The sequence below is a fragment of the Diorhabda sublineata genome, chromosome 1, assembly GCF_026230105.1.
Source record: "Diorhabda sublineata isolate icDioSubl1.1 chromosome 1, icDioSubl1.1, whole genome shotgun sequence".
In the NCBI taxonomy this organism is placed as follows: domain Eukaryota; kingdom Metazoa; phylum Arthropoda; class Insecta; order Coleoptera; family Chrysomelidae; genus Diorhabda; species Diorhabda sublineata.
Genome location: NC_079474.1, coordinates 7586868 through 7612524, shown reverse-complemented (window position 1 = coordinate 7612524; position 25657 = coordinate 7586868). Strand labels below are relative to the sequence as shown.

Below are 25657 nucleotides of genomic sequence, written 5' to 3'. Positions count from 1 at the left end.
TTATTAGGGTTTTGTATATTTTTATTTTGTTTTGTTTGGTTATGATTTTTAATAGGTTTTTGTTTCTTCCATAGGCTTGATAGCCTTTTTGTATCTTTTTCTTTATCCTGTCTCTGGTTGTTTGTCCCAACGTTATTCCTATATAGTTAAAGGTCGATACTGATTTAAAACTGTATTTGTTAGTTTTCAGTTGGTTTGTCCTCTCTTCTATGACAATGTTTACATAGGACAAATATCTGAATATTTGGAAAATAGATAAAAAAATCCACAATAACATTGTATTAAAAAGCCATTGAATATCAAACATACATTCAATTATAAAAATTTCAAAAATTCTTAAAACAGAGTCAAATAGAAGAACAAAATAATTGGTAAATTGGTGAAAATGGTATACATATACATAGAAACGAAAAGACCCAATTTGACCCTAATTTGAGTGATATTTGGAATTCTATTTTATGAATTCAATTGTAAGTTTCTATTAATTTTTGATGATAACTGAGGAAAAAAAATTATTAAGTGAGGTTAACATTAGATTTTTATTTTGATATTGACGTTGATCTATTGATCTATTGTTGAATTTCATTTTATAAAAACCTCAATATGTCGAAACATAAAAAATTTGATATATTTTATAAACAAAGCTATATAGTACACTTTTCATTTAAACAATGTCATTTGTTTCTAGTTACAAATCACAGAATCAGTGTAACCATAAGCAAAATAAGTATATTCTTTAAATCTCATATGATCTGATATGCAACGAAAGGTAGCGGAGAATTGTGGAGGATGCCAATAACCAGCGTAAGGTAAGATATTAAATATTAAAACATATCAGTAAATATACCTCATAATGTGATCCATGAAGGTGGTTCCCGGATATCTGTCTCCACCAATAGCTACACCTTCGTAAACACCATCTGTTGCTTTGGATACGATGTTGTTCAACTCATTAGACATACCACCGGATCTGGATACGTAAGCTACACTACCGGGTCTATACAATTTGGAATGTAGAATGTTATCCATCATACCACCAGTATTACCGATCTTGAAGCACCCTATTGTTTTTAACAAAAATTAATGGGAATTTTATTAACAACAAAAAATATATGAATATATAAAATTATTGATACTTACCCGGTTTGAGCCCTCCTACAGTGGCCGGTCCAATGATAGAAACTTTCTTTTCATCAGCCAGTTTAATCAATTTCCTGGTGTAATTTTCCGGAATTCCTTCGGCGATTATTGCAATAGTTCTAATTTGTGGATATTCCATAGTTTCGACGGTACTCGAATAGGCCGAACGAAGTGAAGCAAAATTAACGAGTACGTCGGCATCGGCGTGTTTTGTCATGGCATCTTTCATTTGTTTATAAACTGGTATAAGAATTTCTTTGTGTCCCCAATAGAATTTCTGTTTGTGGTCACCGGTGAATGGATAAATGATGGCTACTACGCTAGGAGCGTTTCGGTTGCAAACGAAATCGAAATCGAGCATACTTTGAACAGCGCGATTTTGCATACCCCAAATTATTGCTTTTGTAGTATTGGTGAACATTGGTAGTACCTTTCCATCTCCCTATTGGAAAAGAAATAGATTTTTTTCATAAAATTCATATCCAAATCAATTTTAATAGGAAAAATAATAATATGAAGTTGTTCTCTAACAATTACAAGCAAAAGCCAACAAGACATAACAAATGATTATGATAAGTTTAAAATGAATTATTTTCTATTTTGAATTGTTTTTAAGAATTTACTGTACGTTGAAGATTTGTTGTGGCTTTGTATTTTAAGTGTTTGTACGGAAATAAGTGTTTCACTTTTTTAATATTGGGCTGTATAATATAAAGCTGCATCGTTAAAAACGTCAGCAAAAAACTTGTGCACCACTTTGGAATCCAAAATATTGTGACAAGAAAAAAAAATGACACAAATATAATCATAACATTTTTTAAAATTTTTGTAATGTAATGAATAATATTTGTATTGTATGGGTAGGCAGATACAAGGGTTGTTTGAAAACTATGCGACATAACAAAGGAACAAGACGTTTCCCCATGTTCCTTTTTATTTTTCAACTTAGTTTCCTAAGTCTACATGCGATGGTTTTTTTTAACATTGCCAAATAATAATTGCCGTCTTCCTTCTTAAAATAGGCGTTTACGTATGATGTAAATGAAACTTTGAGAGAAGGAAAAAGGAAAATTCGCTGGAGTCCAGATTAGCCATCGCGGTCACTTAAGTGTATTGTCCTGGAGATTGAAGGTAGTCGATAAACACAAATGACTATACCAAAATAGGGTCGCATCACTTTTCTGACCGATGTAACCGTCTTTGCCGTTTTCGGAGCAAATTCGCCCTTTACAATCTACTGTTGTGACTGTTATTTCTTTTCAGGGGAGTTTGGTGGAACTAGGTTTAATCTAGAGCTATGAATCGACGCAAAAAATTCGACTCATTTTGCATAAAACGCTTCAATAAGTTTTCATCGCAATACGGTTTGATACCAATATGTGGGAAATGCATTCATTTTATACGTTGATAGTATTTTCCTATCTTCTTAACCAAAGGTTGTTTAGAAGCATTTGTTAAACTTTTTCGATGATATCGCTGGTTGTTGCAGTTTTTAGTCGTGCCAAACAGTCAAGATGATACGATCACGTTCGATTTTAGCTGCCCAAAAATTTAGGTGCATCAGTTAACTACTTGAAGTGTCTAAGCAAGTAGTCTAGTTGACAATTTCCAATGTTGCTTGCTCCTCCGATTGATTCAGATAGCCAAGTCCAAGTTGTTATATATTAGCGACGGTTGGAGTGACCGGAGCTGTTGCTGTGGACGATTTTTGTATTTCGTAATATCCATATCCATTTAGAAGTCCTTCTTCTATTCTTTATTCTTTCTTTCTTCTAAAAATTTTTAGAGCTTTTTATTTGATCCACGACTCCAGATGATCTGAACCAAATTCTTAGCTTTTAGGAACTATTGTTCAAGGCTTGTTCCATGAATTTCTCCATGGAAAAATTCGCTAAAACCTGGCTTAGAGAACTTCCCATTGCTACGTCATAATACTTGTATCTACCTTACACGAATGATGTTAAATAGTGTTGAAATAGACTAACAATATAAAAACAATTACGGACATGACATTTTCCAATTTGATTTTTCTTGTAACTGGTAAGGAATAACCATTTAATAGTTATATCATTGTGTCTAAAAAAGCGCGATGGAAAATACCTTTTTTTCTAAATTTCCAAAATGTTTATATTAGAACAAAATCCTACAAGAAATTCCTATATTGTACAAAACATATATCACATTTTATTATAAATAAAACTTACGAAGAAGAAAACAAAGTGACTTTAGAGAACATCGACATATTGTTTGTTTTTTTCAGATACAATTCAGAACTTATGAGAAATCTGTTTGATGGTTACCTCCGCTTGTCGTGGTGATGATGATGATGAGAGTAGGCTGTTTGGTAAATTTCCCTTTAACAAATCAAACAACAATTTTTTTATGTCACAATTTACTGAATTGTTAGCGTTATTTACAGCTATTAGTACAACAAACATTTAAAAAATCTCATGCAAATATACAATGGTGAGAAATAGTTAATTTTTTTTTTAATTAAAATTGATTATTCTGATAAACAAAATTCTAGCGTTTTATAAAAGTTTGTTATTGTTATTTACTTATTCTAAATGTTCAATTACATTATAACCTTTAAATCAGAGTGTTGTATATCGTTGTCTTCATGTTTATTTGTTGACTATTCATTTTTGCAAAGATGTGACATTTTAAAAATAACAGTATTTGAAATGCAAAATACAAAATATCTATTTCCATTTTGTATTTAAATACTTTTTTTAGAAAAACATTTATATTTTATATGAAATACGTTTTAGGACTTATTTTGTACAAATACTTTTTGCTAAGATTTGTAAACATCAAAGAATTAATAATTGATGTAATGAAAAATGGTACTTTTTTGTCTCACTGCGGCAACACTGAATTGAACTGTTTTCTTGTCAGGCCACAAAAAGTACTAATCTGTGCAGGCCAAAAATAGTACTAATCTATACTAATGATCTCTTTTCACAATTTTAATGAAGTTATCTTGTTTTCCAATAAAATAATAACTAAACCAAATAATTATTAAACTTTTTCAAGTTTTTTTTGCAAGCTTATCATAAATTCGGTTAACCGGTAATCAAACCTAACCTACTAAATAAATTACTTGGTAATACCATCTTCTTAGTGAACTAAACTTGAAAACATATAAGTACACAAAATGAATGATTATATCTCAAGTGATTATGTTATTTTGCATTAGCTACTCTCTACCCACCAAATCCAATTTATAAACAATTACCTATGTTTTTATATCAAGCCAAATAACGATTGTTAAATACTTCAATTGATAATTTATCTATAACTGTAAAATGCACACATGTTATTTTTTTCTTAATCCCCATATTTTCTTTTTTGTTTTAGAGATGATAATTCTATTAATTCTTTACCATTGATAATGAAGCATTGTTTTAAAGATATAGAAAAGGATGCTGGAAGTGAGAGTAATAATATATCGGCTGTTTGCAAGAAATGCTCTAAAACATTTCAACTATAAATTTTTTAAGTCATATACAAGTGAGTAAAGTAATCAAATTTGATATTTTTTATTTGTTACATAGGTGTATATAAATAAACAAACTGCAATAGCTAGTTCTGGTTGTGTATGTGTGAATGTATAATGATATTAATTTTTTTTCAGATAAAAGGTCATGGTATTTATTGACAGAGTATGAAAATTTAAAATCTCAAACCAAAACCTCCAAAAAGAAAAAATGTGGTACCACACTGATGAAAAAAACTGATACAAAGTACTCGTTTAACTACTTTGCCAGTGTTAATTAATTTAGACAAGTTTGTTATAGATTTCATAATTAATAAATGTCACCAATATCTATTATCGGAAATAAATCATTTAGTACTCTAATTGAAGGTGCTCAAAAACAAGCAAAATGTATGTGCCGTCGCACATATAAGAATTGCTGATAAGTGCGCAGAATATAGGGAAAATCTAAAAATAAAATTAAAAACTTTTCATTATGTGTGTACGACAGCAGATGTTTGGTCATAATCAAAGAAAAGTTATCAAGGTATGGATTGGATCAATCCTCACACATTTGAAAGAAATAGTTTACTCTTGCTTGTACAAGATTTGAAGGAACCCATAGATTTAAAAAAGTGGCAGAACTGATCATTGACATACATACGAGAGTATCATTTGAGGGTACCAAAAATAACAAAAACTGTAACTGATAATGGCTCAAATATGTTAAAAGCATTTAAAATTTATTGAAAAGCTGATTTGAGAGTGGACGCTACTAATGGAATTTTTTCTTCATATTCCGATGTAGAAAAATGAACATGACGGTGATGATGAGACATTCCTCTAAAAGGAATTTCCTGAATCTCAGAAACCTGAAGAAACATATCAACTACCTAGCCACTCACACATTGCATTTAATTACCTCTCATGACATTATTCAGGCAAGATTTCAAAATATAATATTTCATATAAAAAGTTGCATGATGCAACTATGATTAAATGCCAAGCAATTTGGAATTTATATTCCAGGTCTCCCAAAGCGTTTGAAATATATTTTGAAACTACCGGGAAATCTTCGGTAAATCCATGTCCAACAAGGTGGGATTAATATTATAAATGTATTATAAATCTTTTGAAGAAGGTTCAGGAAACTTAAAATGAAACCTTAAAAAAACTAGGATTGTCGGTTTTTAAGAAAATTGAATTACAGTTTCTAATTGAATATACCAACTGTACAAAACCCCTGGCAGACGGTATCAAAAGCTTAGAGGGAGATAAAGATGCTGTTGGGCATGTTTAAACGCTTGTAATATTGCGAATAGTTCATCAGTGTGAAGACTACAGAAAAAAGAGATTTTATATGATCCGATGTGTCTTTCTAGTGATGTTACAGAGCATCCAACTACAGCTTCGGTCTTTGAGGCATCTGTCTATAGGACTATGTTGCACTTTTCTCTTCTCAGCGGTTCAGAAAAAGTCGATTGCACTGGTTTCTTCCTTATTGAATTTGCAGAGGGAAATATCAGATTGAAGTAAAATTTTTAACCGAGGTGGTATATTCGAAAGTGGTAGTGGTCTTGTATGGGATAAATTTATATTTTTGGGTTTGGACTCAAAATTCTATATTAAAAAACTGTTCGTTCACTCGCCTGGTATCAATTTTTGACAGATTTGCCATTATTAGCAAAATCGTTATTTATGTCTAAGCCGGTCATTTTAGTTATATTTTTAGTTTAGGGAGATAATCTAAGTTTTTCAGTTTTTACTTAAACGATAATAATTTGAAGTAACATTTTAAAAGATGAAATAATATTCTCTTCAAGAAAGAATTAATATAATCTTAACTATAGGCGAATGCCATGAGAACATCCTTCTGGCATCAAGGTTCTATGAATGAGACAGTAATAATTTGAAAAATAGTATTAATATGAATCACATACTCGTATATCTTTTTAATCGTTTACGAGTGGCCATTGAGATTGAAATTGTAATCGATCAAGATAGTTTCAATTTTATTTTATCTATATCCTCAGTGATCCATATTGTGAGTTTTGATTTTACAAATAAATATTTGTAATAAAAATGTGATATATTTTCTAACTAAATCATTTTTTGACAAAGTTTTTGTTAAATCTAACTTAAAAGAAGTTAAAAAAAAAATACCTAGGATCAAATATATTGAAAATTGCTGCGTCCGTTTAACAAATTCAAAAACGTGAAAAATAGAGATGAAGTTCCTAAAAATATGAGCGATAGGTAATTCGACTTGGAATCACCTGCAAAAAGATGTTTTCAAAGATTTTGGTGCAAGTAAAAATTGCATTTGTTATTAATAAAATAAGATAGTCCCAAAATATTAACAATTTGGTCATTTTGAAAAAAAGATCATTAAAGAGGAGGAAATTTCCTACAAAAAACTCCCAACTCCTGGAACTCTATCTCTATTATTTATAAATTTAATATGATGTTACAGCATCGCGAGCCTTCGCTAAAGAGAGTTCAACAAATAAAATTAAATGTCTTTTTAAAAATTTGAAAAAATTCCAGCATCTTCTTATTACTTGAAGAATCGAGCCCCGTTGGAAAAAAGTTTTATCGCCATTTTTTAAAAAGTTATTCAATTGTTAACTAACAAATTCGTTCTAATCCCCGTTGGCATGAATAATGAAGTAAAAGTTATAAATAGTTGGCCTATAAATTTGTGATTACTGCCATTGTTTAACAGGCATAGTTAAATATTAATTGAGAAAAAAATTTCACAACATTTTTGGAAATATAATTTTGTAAAAGTTTTAGAATGTTAATAAATTTTTATGAACATTTATTGCAGGGTCTTATGATGTATATTTGAAATTTCGTGGAGCCCTTTGGATATACAGGGTGTTTCGGAATAGCACTCCAATCTCTTGGGATATAGATAAACATAAGAAAAAAAATTGCTATAACAAAACTTCCAAAAAATCTTCGTAAGCGAGTTATAGTGAGCGATATATTTCATCCGGATTCCTGATCCACCAATAATAGGAAGCCATATTGAATGTCTCGGGTCTGAAATTGTCATGTAAATTTGATTGGTCTATACGTATTTTGACCTGAAAAATTGAATAAAATAAATCTCGGATCTGTAACTGTAATAGTTTTCACGTTAACTGATGTCAAATACAAAAAACTCAACTCCAAAATACACAAGTGTATACGTTATACGTTTTATCCCACTATTTATACCAACGGAAATTAGGAGAAAATTTGTTAGTTAACAGTTAATTAACTTTTTGAAAAATAGTGATAAAACTTTTTTTCTAACGGAGCTGGATGTTTTCAAGTTTTGAAAGATCCTACAAATTTTTTAAATGAAATTTTATGCTTTGAAATAATTATTTTATGTAATGAACCCTCTTTAGGGGCGGCGCTCGCATATTTTATCGGAAATTTCTTCCTCTTAAATGAGTTTTCGTCTAAATTGATTAAATGATCTTTTTTGAGTTATTAACGAAAAACTTAATACCATTTCTTTACATCTTATTTTGTTAATAGCAATCGCAATTCGCAATCCTATCATTTTATCGAATGCTTGAATAATCAAGTTCTTCTACCTGCATACCGTCTAAGGAGCCTACGTGGCTAGGTGCTACTACATAAGCTTGTCCGGCAATAAACAGACGAGTACCTAGCTAAAAGACATGATCAAACGTAGATTCTTAGTTCTGAATAATCAATGACCATACTTCTTTGGATTGCTAGCAGTTTTTGCACACATGAGTTGTTCAGTTCAGTTGAAAAAATATGCAATCTTTCAAATAACCCTACTAAATACATACCATCATGAACATGGTTGTCCCATTCAAAGTGGTAATCAATGATCGCCAATTATGGTACCAAAAAAGTCTTCCGCAGGCTCGAAATGCATCTATGAGATGCATCTATATATATATATATATATATATATATATATATATATATATATATATATATATATATATATATATATATATATATATATATATATATATATATATATATATATATATATATATATATATATATATATATATATATATATATATATATATATATATATATATATATATATATATATATATATATATATATATATATATATATATATATATATATAGATGGTTCGAGCCCAGTGCAAGGAGTTGTATCAGTCATTTTTGGACCAGGCAGAGCTACTAGCAATAAACATATGTGCTCAAGTGAGTCTAGAATAGAAATATCGCTAGATAGCACATTTACATTCTCTCTTATAACCAATGTCCAATATAAATAACGAACTGAATAGTTGGCTTAAGGATCAGATGGAGTCTTAACGGAGAAACACTCCAAGCTTGAGACAATCCAAAAGAATTTCTGGTGATTAGTCTTCTGCCAGGTCACTGCTTCATCAAATAGCACCTTAAAACAAGGCAGAGACAACTGGAGATTCTGGAGCAAGTCATAGAAAGAGAGTAGAGCATTTACTTTGCGATTGTCCTGCCAATTCCAGCTAAATATTTAGGTACCTCGAAGGAACCGTGTCAACATCTTGGGAAGTGGGACAAACAACCAGAAAGTTAGCCTCATTTGGAAGGAGTCTACATATTTTGGAGGTAGAACAATTAGATGCATAGCGTCTGAGAAGCCAAAAACAATTTACAATCCACTAACTACCAAAACAAAAACAAATATATTGAAAGAATTAGTAAATCGTGCGCTATTAATCACAAACTTATATTCAAACAGTAGCAGAAAATTCCCAAGCCCCAAGCGTCCAGATAAAAACTAAGAAAACAAAAAACTTACCACAGCGTTTCTAGTGGATGCTGAAGATTTGGGGGTATCTTTACTTTCGGATGAGAGTCGTTGTTTGTTCGGTTCTTTTTCGCCGCTCGGTAAGGCGAAATTTGCCGTTGCCGTTTCCACTTGATTTTCCGGCGGGATTGGTCTTGTACCCAAAGCCATACCACAAATGGCGGTCATGTGGGTTTCTGGACCGAATACGTATAAAGGAATACCTAAAAAATAACAAGTGACTTGATTATTTCTATTTAAATTTCTCTATTCCAAGCATTAACACTGCTTTTCGTAATCCCTACAAAGTGAAAACAGCAGAGTTCAAAAGACATTATTTTGATATTAAAAACAATATGATAATTAAAAAAGACGCCGCACTCTCGGCGCAAGTGATTATAGCACATTTTTTACTGTAAGCAATCAGTAAATAACAAAAAATATTAATTTATAAAATTTGTATGTATTTTATAGACTTAATGGAACAATTATCATAATTTTGGAAGGAAGCATTTTTAGTTACATTTTTTTTTTAATTACTACTATAACAATTTTTTATTATGATTTGTCTAGATTTTAGATGGAAACATCAACATTTTATACATTTTTAAAAGACATTTCATTTAAAGAAGACCTAAAATCAAGACAAATTATCATAAAATATAGATAAAAAGGTTTTATAAGTAGAAAATTGAAGAAAACTAATTTTTTGTTATACTTACCTAGTGTTTGTCCAACTTCTCTCATCCTTCTTAAACCTTCTTGATAATTGGGTCCGGCTCTTCTTACAAATATAGAGATTTTGTGTTCGATTAATCTTTCTCTGAACTGGACCAATGCTGTAATAATACCTCGGAAAGTAGCTGCTACATTGGTAAAATTGGCGATACCTCCTCCAGTAATTAAAACTTTTCCTTGCGGGTGTTTTTCTTGGGTCATCAGGGACAAAATAGTTTTGGCATATTCGTACGTTTGTTGTTCAGTGGGGGCACCTAATAAAATAATTTTTTTAATTGCGCGTCTTATTCGATTTTTTTCTTGTCGGTACCCAGCTAGGATTATCTGATGTTGAGGTGAATCCTTTCCTATGTAAATTTAAAATATTTGTTGCATTACCAACCTGAATATTCTCCATAATTAGCTAATTCGCTGGCTCCTCCTAAATCACAAATGGTATCACTGTAAATAACTGATGCTCCACCTCCGGCTACCATCGTCCAGATTTTTCCAGATTTGTTTAAAATAGTGAGTTTAAGACTAGCCCCTGACTTTGCATCCAGATCGGCAATGTATGCTTCCTCTGAAATTAAATTAATAGATGTTTATGGAGAAAAGATGTAATATTATTAATGGGAGATAATAAACAACTACAGTATAACAGAATGAAAAAAATCAAGAAAAAATGTTTGGAGTAATTCTTGTTGCAATTAATCTTCAAGAATATATAGCTGATAAACAAAGCCAGGACTAACAAAAAACTGTAACAAGAAGAAGCAGGGGATAATCCATCCCAATAAAGGGATTTGTAGGCGCACAAAGCGCTAGCCATATTCCAAGAGAATAAACGGCATTAAGATGATCGATACCATAAAATGAGGAAGTAGAATCTATACATCTACGATTCACACCTTAGATATCTAACTACGTAATTTGTGGCGCCCTAGAGATTCAAAATGTTTTCACCCATTTTATATACATGAAATCGGCCATTGAAGAGTGGATAAGACATCAGTTTCAATTTCTGCCAATGAAATGCTTTTGTATTGTCTGTAGTATTCTTTCAATCAATATTATTTTGAAAATTGCTGTATGAATTTTATAGTTTCAAAATGGTGAACCTAAATATCTCAAAATAATTTCCACGTGTTTCTCATGGCAATTTTTGTATATCAATACAAATCATAACATCACAACTTTTACCAATGATACTGTCATCATGGCTTTTTAAGAAGTTCGTGACCTATTCTACCAGTTATTGCAACATCACTTCCATGGACATCAAGCATGGTTTAAGCAATGAGGATTCAAAGTTAACAGCTCTCTCACAACTTTCATATTCAGATAACGAATTGTGCCAACTGTAAGTGTAAAAACCTGTCTAGACTTACGTGGAAAAACATTACAAAAAGATTATAAGTTGACACTATCATCTGAGAGACGTAGTGGTTTATGAACCGCAACTCCTCCCTTAACCTAGACATCACCAGCATCATTTAGCAGCCTGTCTCGTTCACTGTCGGACAGCCTCTTTTAACTTAGACCGTTTTGATTGGTCTTGGCCTTGAATCCTGCTGGAAGATTTCCTTCTCAAATTGTCCGTCCATCGTCTCATCGCTTCGATGGTGGTCTCGTGTTTCTGTATGCTTCCTTTCTGGAACACCATCCTAACCATTTATTATTTGATAATCTTGCCAGTCCAGTTCCATTTTATATGCATGGCTTTTTCAATTGCATCCGAACTTTTGTTCTTCAAAGTAATTCTTTGTTTCGGATTTTATCTCGTAATGTCACTCCTAACATGAACCTCTCCATGGGTCGCTGAGTAATTCTTATTTTATTATATTATAAACTGTATGTATGGATATAAGAAGATCAAATCTGGGAAGCAAGCGGTTCAAAAATGCAAATGATACAGCTCTTCCAGTTAAAAGTATTATCTGCAATGTGCCTTGGTAAGTTCCTAACCACATACGAGAGTGTTCTCTACGCTTCTGAACAAACCCGTCTGGCATCCAGTGCAGCAACATTTACGATACTAGCTTTTTCGCGCGATTTTTCAAAAATTCCGGTTTATATTTGAACTACAGTCGTATTACACTCGTTTTATATTTCAGCATATTTTTTATCCAATTAAGTATTGACACCAAAAGCGAGAAAGTGTGCGAAATTTCAAGTCAATATGTTAATTAAAAGACGGTGAAATTTTGATTAGAAAGTTCCATATAAACATAACAACTAAGAAGTTAAATATAGTGTGACAATCTAATTTGGCCGATTAACGATGGAAATTTCAAAAAAGAAAAGTTGATAGAGGAAGAAATGAATACGTCAAATTACAGGAGAGAAAGAGTAAGGAAAAAAGATTTCAATATAAAGGAAGTATAAGTCAAATGGTAACAAAAATATACTTCATAAAGACTTCACCTGGAAAAGCATCTCTTCCAAATGGAGGTGGGTAATCGATTTCTCCCCATTGCGGTTTGCAAATGAAATCAGCGGTAGCGTCCAATTTCGCAGCTAAATCCAAAATGAAAATCTCCTTTTCTGTCACAACTAGTGGATTTATTTCTAGATAGGTAAAGTATAATCCCACATACAACTTGTATAGATTTTCTATGAAATTAGCGATCATTTGTTTTTTATTTTCGGGCACTTGTCCTAGCAGTACCTGAAAAACGAAAGCAAATAAAAACTTTAGTTTTCTTTTGGTTTAAATCATCAATATAAACATAATAAATATATAATTTGTAATATTCTTAATATTTTTTTCTTTTTAAAAACGTCTATAAAAGTGTGTTTTTAAGCAGATACTGTAGGGAATCAACCCTCAATGGAATGTATTGTATGTACTAATATCCCAAATAGACACATCTGGTTTCAACAGGATGATGAACCTACATATTTTGTAAGACCTAACGTGACCATCACTCAATAAGTCATCATGTCACTAACTAAGAAAACACATTTCTTGCCAAAAATCGATTTTATTCATCAATATAATCTCTTTGAACAGCACTACAATCATTCCACCGCATCTCTACTAAATTCTCGATGTCGTGCTTGTAGAAGGATTTACATTTTGCCCCAAAATACACTTCTGTTTCAGCAATTGATTATTTATTTGGGATGAATTTCTTAGCGACGTACATTTTTTTGAGATCAGCGAATAGACAGTAGACACTTGGGGCTAGTTTTCGCTATTGATTGTCTCTCCGTTTTGAAGATAGTCGATGAACAATATTCCATACGCATCCCAAAAAACTGAAGCCATAACTTTCCCAGCTGACTGTTGTGCCTTTGGACGCTTAGGACGTGGTTCACCGGCTGCAGTCCACTCAGATGATGATCGTTTTGATTACGGAATAAACTGATGGATCCATGTTTCATCCATCGTCACATATCGACCCAAAAAATCTGATTTATTTTGTGTAAACATGGCCAAACACTGCTCTGAATCATCAACGACTACACTCATTTCCAAAAGTCTTGGCTCCCCTTATTTTCCTATGTCTTTAGCCCATTTTTTGTTTCTAAATTTTGTGGCACTTTGTCATAAAAATAAGAACAATATCGTAAGAAAACATTATTTTCGTCCGTAAATATATGAATTCTTCTAAAAGAAATCTCATTTAACGATTTAACTAGACAGTGATTCCATTTAAATTTTGTTGAAAATTCCGGGTAATATGAAGATATGATTTGATCGAGCAAGAATAGTGGCCTCACATCAAGAAGGTTTATCTAATCACCACATTGCCCTTCGTCTGAATATGTCACTTCGGTGAGGCGGATAGTGGCCCTCTGGAAGCGTTGCGCGAAGACCGGTCACCGGTCACCGGTAACAAAGAGTTACATCAGAGAGGGAATACCGTTACATAGCTAATTTCATTGGAAGAAACCGATTTATAACGGTAACGGTCGTTCTAAGTCACTTTTTGCTAGCATACCAAAGGGCCTTTTCGAGAAGTACCATCAGAAGGAGATCATATTCATCGAATCTGAGGGTAAAAAGACCTTTTAGGGTGCCTAGACTTTCACGACGACACATAGCTGCCCGTCCCCAATGGGATCAAGAGCACAGGGATTGGGTTTTACAGCAATGGTGTAACGTTCCTTTTTCCGATAAGTCCCGATTTGGTTTTTACAGTGATAGTCGTCGGGAAAGGGTCTGGAGACTCAATTTTACCAGAGATGCTGTTCTCTATCATGGCAGATCCGTGATGTTTTGTGGTACACCACTTATTGTCATTGAGCGAACAATGACAAGTATAAGATTGAGTACATTTTATAAAATTGAAAATATTTTTTTATTAAATAACCAGGGGGGGGGTCAAGACTTTTGGTATTTTCGTTAATGTAGGAGAACAATTTTTAGTTGTAAAACGTAATAGGACTTGGAAACCCAGTAAGATTGGTTAACAAAATGAAAATATCAGAAAGTCTAGTAGTGTAATCGGCTCGCCCTCTTCTTTCCAAAATTGTTCAAATGTGAATGTTACAATTTTAAGAAAAATATGAAAATTAGTTAAAGTAATCCTGTACCTCGTTTTAAATACATAAAAACAACGCCTCCGTCGAAAAAGAAAAATGACATATTTCTCCCTCACTTGCTGCATTTGCCCTAGGCTCATGCCAACAAACTTCTAAGATATTTTTGTCATTCATTGCTCCTTTATTCCATACGATTTGATTTCTACTGCGTGGAAAGCTCCCTAGTATCATTTAGCGTTATTAGAAAATAGTATTTAAAAATCCACAATTATTTTCTCATTCCAAAATTAGTAATTTAGTGAAACTATCAACTACTAATGACTTTAAGTAACTTTTGAGAGTAGTATTTGATTATTAAATTACTAATATCAACATTAAATACTTATACTCTATTATATTGTTATGTGGCATTTAATGAATATTTCGTTGGCTTAAAATTACCACAAAATTTTCCTCAATACTAAGTACTACATTCTTAAGGTAATTTGACCATTCATATACACGAATCGTAATCTAATCAACTCCAATTTATTATTATATACTTATAATTAGCTTTTTTTTACCCATTTCCATATACGGTGGAATTATCCAAAGCAAGTAGACTTTCTTATATGTAGCAAGTTACGAAACTTAGCCTTGACTGTCACGATTGAAAAATGTTTGGAATATTTATAATAAAGATCGTACAGAAAATTTATGTATCTGGTAAGACAAAAATATAGACGAATATCGATATTTAAATTGAAATCTACACATACATCGCACGCTGGATTAACTGAACACGAGATGAACTCGAATGCCCAATCATTTTGATAGGCAGTGATGAAATGGCTATTGTGAACGTTAATAATGAGGCTTAGAGGCACACAACTCAAACAGATCAGCCAGCAATACTGATGGATGGCTTCAGCATGAATGGCTTGGTCGAAGCGAAGGATACCTCAAAATAATGGGTTTATCTCTATTTAGGAACACGCTACCGTTGTCCAAGCCGAAGTATTCTCTGTGATGGAATGTGGTAGAGTGATACTTAAAGGCACAAAGTTGTTATAAAGGTCACAACGTCTGAAATGATGTGCTCTAGGCATATATTGGAGTACAAAAAAGTGCTACATGAATTGGTGAATGATAGATTTAGCCCATTTAGGTGGTTGGTAACACCAGACTCTGATTAGCAAAATCACCAATGGGTCCACAACCTACCCTTGGTGTAGCTAAAACTGCAGATATCACATTTCCAAGTAATGTGCTAGCTAGACATGCTCTGTTTGATAGAAACAATTCCCTTATAGTTTTCGCAAAGCAGTTTATCACCTTTTTTGGAATCGGGCATATTAGTGCTTTCCTCCATTCTTGAGTCATGTTCTCTTCTTCCCATATTATTTGGACTAATTCGTATAACTCTCTCTGCAACTTTTCTCCTCCGAATTTTAATATTTTAGGTGTAATTTCATTTTCCCCTGGTTTCTTGTTGTTTTTTTGTTTTGCTATTATGAATTTCACTTCTACTTCACTTGGTACTTCTATTTTAATGCCGTCTTTCTCTAGATCACTCTATTCTTTTGTCCCATTGTCCCTTCTTCTGTTTCAAGGTTGCTGGTTATTGTTTGGTACCCTCTTTGAATTTTTTCGTTTTTTGATAAAAGGAACTTATCTCTTTCTTCTGAAAATTTTCTTCAATTTGTTTCAATTTTTCTTCGTTATATTGCCGTTTTTGAAATGTATGAAACATTTATAATAAAGATCGTATGAAATAAAGACGAATATATAATTAAATAAACAGAAATTTGTAGATCTAAATATACATCGCGCACGCTGGATTAACTGAACACGAGATGAACTTGAATGCCCAATAATTTTGATAGGCAGTGACGAAATGGCTCTTGTGAACGTTAATAATGAGGCTTAGAGGCACAAAACACATACAGAGCAGCAAGCAATACTGAAAAATAGGTACTGGATGACTTCAGCATGAATTGAGTGGTCTGAGCGGAGGATATCCTAAAATAATGGCGTTTTCCCTACTTGGTAACACGCTACCTTCGACCAAGGCGAAGTATTCGCTGTGATGGAATGTGGCAGAAAGATATTTAAGGGCGCAGGGTTGCTATAAATGCCGAAATGATGTGCTCTAGGCATATAACGGAGTACAAAAAAGTTCTACATGAATTGGTGAATGATATTTGTAAGATTTAGCTTCTTTAGGTGGTTGGTAACACTAGACTCTGTTCGGCAAAACACCAATGGGACCAGAACCAATACTTGGTAGCAGTAATATGCTAGCTAGACATGCTCTGTTTGATAGAAATACTTGGCATGACCATAACCAAGGCACACATAGATGGATCTTCTGTCTGTTTCTCCAATAAACTGTTTCTGTAAAACTGGCGCGATTTTAATCGGGACATTGCTATCTAAGATCTCCATGCTATTTTCGTCACGGACGATCCGGAATGTCGCTGGTTTTTAGAGGACGAAAGAACTATAGACGGCGTCACCAGTGAGTGCGAGGGTCATTCACACGTGTGAGGTCAAATACACGGGCAAACCTTACAGTTTGCTCAGTGACGTTAAAAGGTTAACTTTATCATAAAACATTTTTTGCATTTCTATTAGGTTGTTGCGTAATTAATAATCAGCAAATCAGTAATTTTTACGTTTTATCTTTAATGATTGTGCAATAATAAATAATTTTATGTGATGAACTAGATTGTATTATGATTATCGAAATTTGTTTTAATATTATTTTCCATCGATATACCCGTTTTCTCTTTTAATTATTTTTATCGACGTTCCACAAACAGAACGGCTTCCTGCTCCACTAACTGACTAGTGATGCTTATCGCAAATTATATTAAGTTTGTGATATTGAGCCGACAATGTTGATAAATCAATTATTTAATAGAAAGTCGAACAGATTTTATTTGATAACACAATAATACTAATTGCAGATCAAATATATTTCAAAAATGCTAAATAGCAAATATATTTGGCATTATTTTCAACAATTGAAAGTTTTTTCGTTGGAGCAAGAATCAGGAGAAGATAAGCCACGTTTTGTGATAGTGACTACTCCAGAAAACAATAAATTTGTGAAAGAAATTGTTCTGACTGAATGTAAAAACAAAAGAAATTTCACGAAAAGCATCAAAAAAGGGATGACTGCAATAATTTGGGATTAAGAGGGTATCCTTTACACTGACGTTGAGGAATCAAAAACAACCACGAATATGACGTATTTTCGAAGAAAGACGCCTAAAAATCAGCTAAGGTGAATGGAAAGGGTGAAATTAAGAACTTTGTACGAGACAGGCCAATTTGACTGGCGCTGTCCAGGTTCATGCGGCTTCACTGCAACAACAAGACATTGAATCTAATAGCCAAATGCCTCGCCATCTAATTAGTGACGCGCATGAATGAATTATCGAGATTCCCACTGTCCCTACCCACTATCTAGCGAAACTACTGCCAAAGGAAAGGGCTTGGAAAAATAAGAGGAGAAAGAAGACTCTGTTGAGCTTGACTCTAGTCTGGCATTATAAGGAGACATGAGAGGTGTAGTATACGCAGTACTTCGATATTTTTTATTAAATATTGTTAAAAGCCCATCTAAAAATGGTTATAGAGAATGAAAACCTCATATTTGTTCCTTGACTACTACAGAGTGGGATGTAAGGAATTGGCCTTTTGTCTCAATTACCGCCAAGAAGATTTTTCCTGCTGGAATTGATTTTCGCGAAAGGTTTATTGGTGGGAAAATTTAGTATAAACCAGGTAAGTGAAGTTGTTATCTCCAATAATCCAGTCTTCTTCTACTTATATATATTTTTGCAATGTTTCAGGACATGGTTGAACCTTCCAAAGGGTCCAGTAATAGCCCACTTCCCCCAAAAATATCTCGAACATAGTTCAAATAAATGAAGTTTCCACGACATTAACTCAAGATGCCGTGCGACTGTGTTCCCCTCACAAAATTGAACATAATTCGAACAAAATTTTTTTATAAAGTTGTCAAAACTTAATTTTCAGGCAATTTCATCTGACAAAATCACTTTTGACCTGTCGCTTTCCAGGTCGGGATTGTGATTTCCCAAAAAAAGCATCATATTTTGAACAAATACTGTAATTATTGCGACTTATCGAGTTTTTTCCACCCTGCAGTGGTTTTTTAGCTCAAATTCCTAGGCTATTGTATAAATTATCAGAGTTAGCGATCCTTAATAGGAAAATAGGAATCTGTGTATGATTATTAATGAAAATCCAAGAGGATTGAAATTCATATCATCATAGTCTTATACAAATCACAGAGGTTATAAGTGAACACCCTGTATAAGAATCAACACATGGTGTCGACGATTTTGGTTTTTTCAACAATTCATTAATTATGATGCAACTGTCGTCATTAACGTTATACATTTCATTAAGAATTTTTTTCATTATTGAAATATGAAACCGAACAATAGACAATTATTATTGACGAATTAAAAAAAATTCGCATAAATTCCTCTTTAAATATTCTAATGTAAGTACATTTTATGAAATAACAAAGTATCAATTATTTAAAATATCCGTACATCAAAGCTAGAGAAACTGAGTGCAATTTTCCGAGTTATAAAAGGATGGTATTTATTTATAGTTATTAATTATCCCCTTTGCTAGTTCAAAATTCATATGCCATATGACATACTTTCCTTGACCATTCCGTCAATAAATTTAATGAGGCACTTCTAATTTCTGCTGAAAAGACTGAGAAATCTAAACAAACAATAATGTTGACAGGATTGAACCAAATTTATATTGTTCTAAAAGTTACTTCAATTTATGAATTGTTGGTACGTTAAGAAACAGATATATGATCAACTCATTCAATTTCTCTAATAAATGAGTGTTAATGCTCCGTGCATTAAAACTGCGGGTGCCGGGTTCGAATCTGGTTTCATAAATTTTTTTTATGTGTACAGAATTGAAAAGTGTTTTACATGATAGAATTATGACAACCAATTTTTTTTGTAGCAAAACAATATAATACAGCCAAATAAAGAAAATAATCTGAGAGCAGTGATTAATTATTCATTAATCACTGCTGTGATTAATGGGTATTATTAAGGTCGAGCAAGCAGACGTATAATAAGTACATTATACAATAGTCGAGGATAAAATTGTTTTGCTACAAAAAACGGTTTTTGAAAGTTTATCGAGTAAACCGTGAATATTTTCACTTCAATTCTGTAGATATATAAAAAATTGGAAAAGTGAATTTTCCTATACTAGATTCGAGCCCGGGATCCGCAGTTGGAAGGCAATGAGCATCTACACTGAGCAATCAACGACTTAGAATCTGCATGTCATAAACATATCATGTTTTTCTGAACAATTTATAAATCGGAAGATTTTGAAACAAAAATATTTGACACAAACCTGACAACATTATTGTTTGTGTTCGTAAATTTCCCAGTGTTTTGATATTTTTTATTAAATTTTGTTAAAAAACCATCTAAAAATGGTTATAGAAAATGAAAACTTTAAATTTATTCCTTGGCTACTAAACTATAGTGTGGGCTGAAAGGAATTGGCCCTTTGTCTCAATTCCCTCCAAGAAGGTTTTGTTCTTAGGTCAAAACCTGAAATAGTACTAACAAACAAAGCATGCGCGAAAGACGTGACTAAATGTATGTAAACAAACATGTCAAAATGTGTTAAAACCTGATTAATTTGTCTCACTCACAGGAAATTCAGCTAAAGAGTCTTAATTATAGAGGTAAAGATCGAAAGAGTCTTAGAATTCAGATCTCATTCAACATGGTTCAAAAAGTCCCATTAACAGAGGTAATTTGATGAAAAAGAACCGGAATCTCGTTGCAACTCTTAATAATAGAGGTTTAATCATTATTTCGCTGATAAGTTATTTTGAAACTGTTATATGTATGAAAAGAAACGATGTAATGGATTATTGGGCAACTCAAAAGCTCCCAAAACGAATTCATTCCTTCTATAACGCACCCATGATTTATGGTCACACCTTGTACTCCTAAAGAGGAAGCGGGAGACGAGTAGTGAGTAAACCAGCAGACACGAAAGATGTTGCATCTTCCTATAGAACGGGCAACGCACCATCCAACACTAAAAGGATTTTTTTTCGGTACCATTAGTTCCTCAGATCAGCAAACAACTTCTTCAGGTCACTTATTGATTGTAATTTACTTACCTTGATTATAGTAGCTTCATCAACAGTTTCTCCAACAGGCACATCAAGTTTAACAGCCTTACTATCGACGTCTCCTATATCGATACCTCCTTGATGATAGAATAAAATAGTATCGGCGTAACGATGTGAGTATATGCAGACGTACGTTTCTTCTTCTTCTTTGTGCGGTATGAACGGTTCGATGATGAAGTTACGCAATTTTCCCGTGGCGTTACCGACTTTTTGATCTTTGTTCATACGTTCGGATATCCATTGTTGTACCGCATCTAAATCTTTATTTACAGCTATAAGACCTGTAAATGAATAATATAACTTAATCATCAATAAATCAGCCATAGCAAGGCCTATCATCACGTATGAGGCATTGGTCTTACTTACTAAAACTGGATGGATCACCACGAGAATCATTATCTAGAAGATACAAAAACTAGCTTGCATATGTACAAAAGGGGACATGAAAGCATGAAACCTCACTCAATATGTTCGGAAAAAGAGTCACAAAGGGTAAACCGAAAGCTGCATCAAATCTGGGATGAATACCGAAAAAGATTAGGTTTCAGAAAAAAATGTATCTTAAAACTAAGCTTTAAAGGTTAAAGGGAACAAAAAAAACATATTATGCCATTAAAGGGTACACTGATAGCTCCGAAACAGTAAACAGAACAAAGTTGATCAAAGTCACTGTTCTACCAGATAGATCTAAGAAAATGTATAGACGAAGACATAAAAAAGTGGGTGGACAATGACAATGATCATAAGGACTACCAATGGTCAGTGTTATATGAAGAAGAGACAAGAAGATACGGAAATAAAGAAGTGAATGGAGTGAGTAGATGTTAGAAGAAGTAATGTAAAGGCAGACAATGATCAACAGAATACAAATTGTTAGTGTTATGCGAGAAAGGTTCATGATGAAATGAAAGAAGTAAGTGGACATTAGAAGAATCCAAACAAAGACGGATAATTATCAAAGAGGTCATCAATTGTCAGTGTTATATGACGAGAGGTCAATAAGTTGCGGTGAGAAAATGAATTATGTTAAAGGAAATCAAAAAAGGATAGATAATGACGAAAAAATACTCGATTTAATTTGAGGAGGAGTCAGGATTGTATAGACAAGTTTTAATAATGATAACGTTTTTAATAACTGCGAATCAAATCATAATATATTTCATACTATATTGAAATTGTAAATTTCTATAAATAAAAATTATGGAACACTTGATAATTTGCTATCAGCTTGATCTTTATAAATTATTTATCGCAGTGCAGGATTAAATAATTCAAAACTGTTATAATATCGATAATATTCTACTATAAAATAAAAACAGATCGAAGCTTTCACATATATAGATGGTTTTTGTTTATACGAAGGTTGCTACTTAAGTTTTGAGATATGGCCAACTGATGTGAATATGTCAAATCTGACATTCCCATCATAAAGTTTGACATTTTTAATTGTGAACTTATTCAGGACCCTGATGACATACGAGTGCTACTTGAGTTGTTTACAGATACTTGAAACATCCGCCGTACCTTGTTTGGCACCGATTTCTTCTTATTCCCGCATGTTTTGGAAGTGTCTCCATTGGAATGGAAATTGGTTCAAACGCATGTAAAAGTGCATTGATATTAATGGAGAATATTTTGGAAAACAAAAAAAGCCATTTCCAAACATATTTGTCTATCTCAAGCCTCGTAGAAGCAAATTATTTTTTTAAATAGATTCCAAGTAGTACTGGACGACACGAAACAGTTCCAACATTTTTTTATAATGCTTATACCTTACAAACAATATAAAAGTATTAATAACTCATTTTCAGAGTCTTTTTTGTTCGCAGGTAAATTTTATGAGTAATTATTAAATTCACCCGTATATATAACCCGAAAAGTTTTATAGATTGGATTATTTTTTCTCTTATTTAGTTTACATTTAAATTTTGTAGTGTTACAGTTGCAAAATTTCTCCTCACAAATTTTGTTATATTTATGGAAAATTTTCTGAAATTATGAAAAAGTCTTATGTCTAACATGTATTTGTAATCAAGGTTTGCGCGAAGATGAATGAATGATCTGTTCTGCCATATTCAGAGCGCAGAAACTATATAAGTTAATAATCACTGGATACTTGAGTACGACCCCGAAACCATCTTAGTAATGAGTAAAAAACGGTACAAAGCAAATATGTGCTAGTTATAGTTCTTCCAATATCAATTGCAAATATCAGTTATGTGGGGATCAATTAATATTTCATAAATACGCACGGCACTCATACCAAATTAAGAAATGAAAAATAATGTTTACTCATCTAACAAACCGTCAGTCCACGTGGACTCATCATCTCCATTGTTTACCAATGATAACATCGAATCGTAAACATAAATTCATTTCTATTGGCCGAAGACGTATGTACACAATTTCTTCGAAATATTCCTGCCAGACAGCTAGCGATAAGCATTGGCGTGTAGTGAAAATAAAGATAGGTATGAATTTAATAATACAGATTTAGATAAACAAACACAGCAAGTTATTTTAAATATATTCGAATGTTTAAAAGAGGAAAATATTCAGCAATCCGATAATGCAATCATAATAAGAATTGCTGAATTAACTAGAGTAAATAAGCTTTCCATTTATCGAGTAGTCACGAAAGGGTTATTATGGATCATTCATATAACCGAAAAACATGTAAAGAAAAACTGAAATCCGTTGATAAAGCTACTCAGATTTTATACGTAGGACAATTTATAATTTTTATAAGGAGAACACGGTTGCAGATTATCCAGAATACAATCATACCAGTTTAGAAACATTGCGTCAAAAGTTTTGTCAGCATGTGGTTTTAAACACAAAAAACTGAATAAACTGATGGCAATAACCGAATGGCGACAAGATTATTTGCGTCAGATAAAAGACTACCGAAATCTAATAGACATAATTTATCTAGATGAAACATTGTTTGGTTTATAATATTTCATAAGAAACGTTATTTGTTAGGCTTTTCTTTATTAATTCCAGTTTTAAATTGACCATATATTTTATTTTTTCTTCTAAATATTCAATCCTCTAGTTACTCCTTCTCAATTTCACTGTCTCTAGTTTTTCATAGTACTGTTCACCATCCACTTCCTTACTTAAATTGTTCGAACAAGATCGGCCCACATTACAAACTTTCTTTTTAATTTTAGAAAAAATAGAGACAAAGGTATGGTTACGGTATTTCTACATTATTTTTCGTCTAATTTCTATTATATTCAAGATAGTGATCGAAAAGTGATGAACAAGATTGTCTTGAAACCTGAGTAGAAGATACAGAAAGGGAACAAGACATCTCAGATAATGAAGAGACCCAACAAAATTTCGCGAACTATACACTAAAAAAAATGGAAAAAACGTGCAGCGAATATAAATGAGAGCCTGCGCCGAAAACAAATTCCTTTTTCAACCATTATCCTATCAACACATGACTTGAAGGAGCCTTTGAAAATATATGAACTTTTTATAAATAAACAAATACTAGATTTAATTATCCCTAGAACTGTAAAACAAATGATCTGAAAAATTTATAGAATAGAAGAAAAAATTGCAGGTTCTAGCGAGAGAAGTGGAAGATGTATCTGTTGCGACAATATAAAAGAAAAAACACAATCTTAGTGCAAAAATTGTAAGAAATTTATTAGTCTACAATAGGGATCGACCACATTCCTTCGAAAAATTACAGGTAAACACCTAGATCTTTTAAACAATAAGGCCTTTTTGCATAGAGTAACTAAATGTGAGGTTGTAACTATAAAATATATTACTTATTTTACTTTTTACTTGCTTTCTAAAAAATAAAAAAAAACAGGGCACTTTGCAACTACAACTTGACCAACTTAAACGTCCTTTTAAAACTGATTTTAGTGCGCGATTTTGCGCTTTTTTAATAGCAAAGCTAAATTGATCAATAGGTGTTTTAAGTTTTATATTAGCAAATTTTACACTTTACATTCCTTTTTTCTAAAAAATTTGAAATAATATTTCAGAGAAAGGACACTAGCTGCTTCAGGTGTGTCCCAATCTACTAATAAAAAAATTAGTAAGGAAGCTTAAAAAGTTGAATGGAGTGGGCCAAGTACGTCATTTAAATCGCCGAAGCAGACTCGTGAGGCTAAGAAAAGAAAACTTGATCTTATTTCTCCTGTTAAAATTGGATTAAGCTAATAAGCGTACTTAATTATTTACGTACCAAGTTTAACCTCATTGAAAAAGTTTAGTCGTTAGTAAAAAACAGGGTAGCGGCGCACAACACAACATTTAGGTTGGCGGATGCAGAGGCGCTTGCTAGTCAAAAATTTGCGGTTGTGACGGCACAGGAATGGGCACAAGAAAGTGAAGGCAGCAGACGGCACAGGAATGGTCTATTTGTAGACATATAAAAAGACTCGATAATGAACTTATACAAAAAGAGAACCTCTTTGATGACGCCCTAGATAATTTTAAATTTACGGTGATTTCGGGGTCCAAGGAAGAAAGTGAAGGCAGCGAGAATTTGTCAGAGTCAAATATTTTGTGCCTAGCTCAAAAATGAAAATTAAGTAAAGTTTTACGAAAGTCAGTGGATCTGCTGAGCTAAAAGTAACTAGATTTCTCCCTAGAATTGCAACTTGCACGCAATAAAATGACATCAAACCGATAATGTTGTAAATGAATCTTGAATGAAACAATCAGTTGAACTTCATCTGCGCATGCTTTTCATCAAGAAATATTGAGTCTTACATTGAATTGCACGTTGTATTACATCATGTCAAGCGGCCTTAAGGAATGTCTGGCAATATTCCAATTTTATACGA

General features: G+C 32.6%; 1 protein-coding gene across 4 annotated transcripts in view; it reads right to left on the bottom strand.

Moving 5' to 3' along the window:
• LOC130442541 (ATP-citrate synthase) overlaps window positions 1-25657 on the bottom strand; it is a 52629-nt gene that overhangs the window by 7322 nt on the left and 19650 nt on the right. For 2 of the 4 annotated variants that reach the window (XM_056776735.1, XM_056776726.1), the window contains exons 3-10: window positions 20826-21118; window positions 12554-12797; window positions 10530-10709; window positions 10132-10401; window positions 9422-9633; window positions 3441-3494; window positions 1141-1582; window positions 848-1061 (exon numbers count right to left, since the gene is read on the bottom strand). In XM_056776735.1, coding sequence (XP_056632713.1) covers window positions 848-1061; window positions 1141-1582; window positions 3441-3494; window positions 9422-9633; window positions 10132-10401; window positions 10530-10709; window positions 12554-12797; window positions 20826-21118 — 1909 coding nt within the window. The remainder of the gene's footprint in view (window positions 1-847; window positions 1062-1140; window positions 1583-3440; window positions 3495-9421; window positions 9634-10131; window positions 10402-10529; window positions 10710-12553; window positions 12798-20825; window positions 21119-25657) is intronic. The other 2 variants (XM_056776745.1, XM_056776754.1) reach the window with 1 other exon arrangement.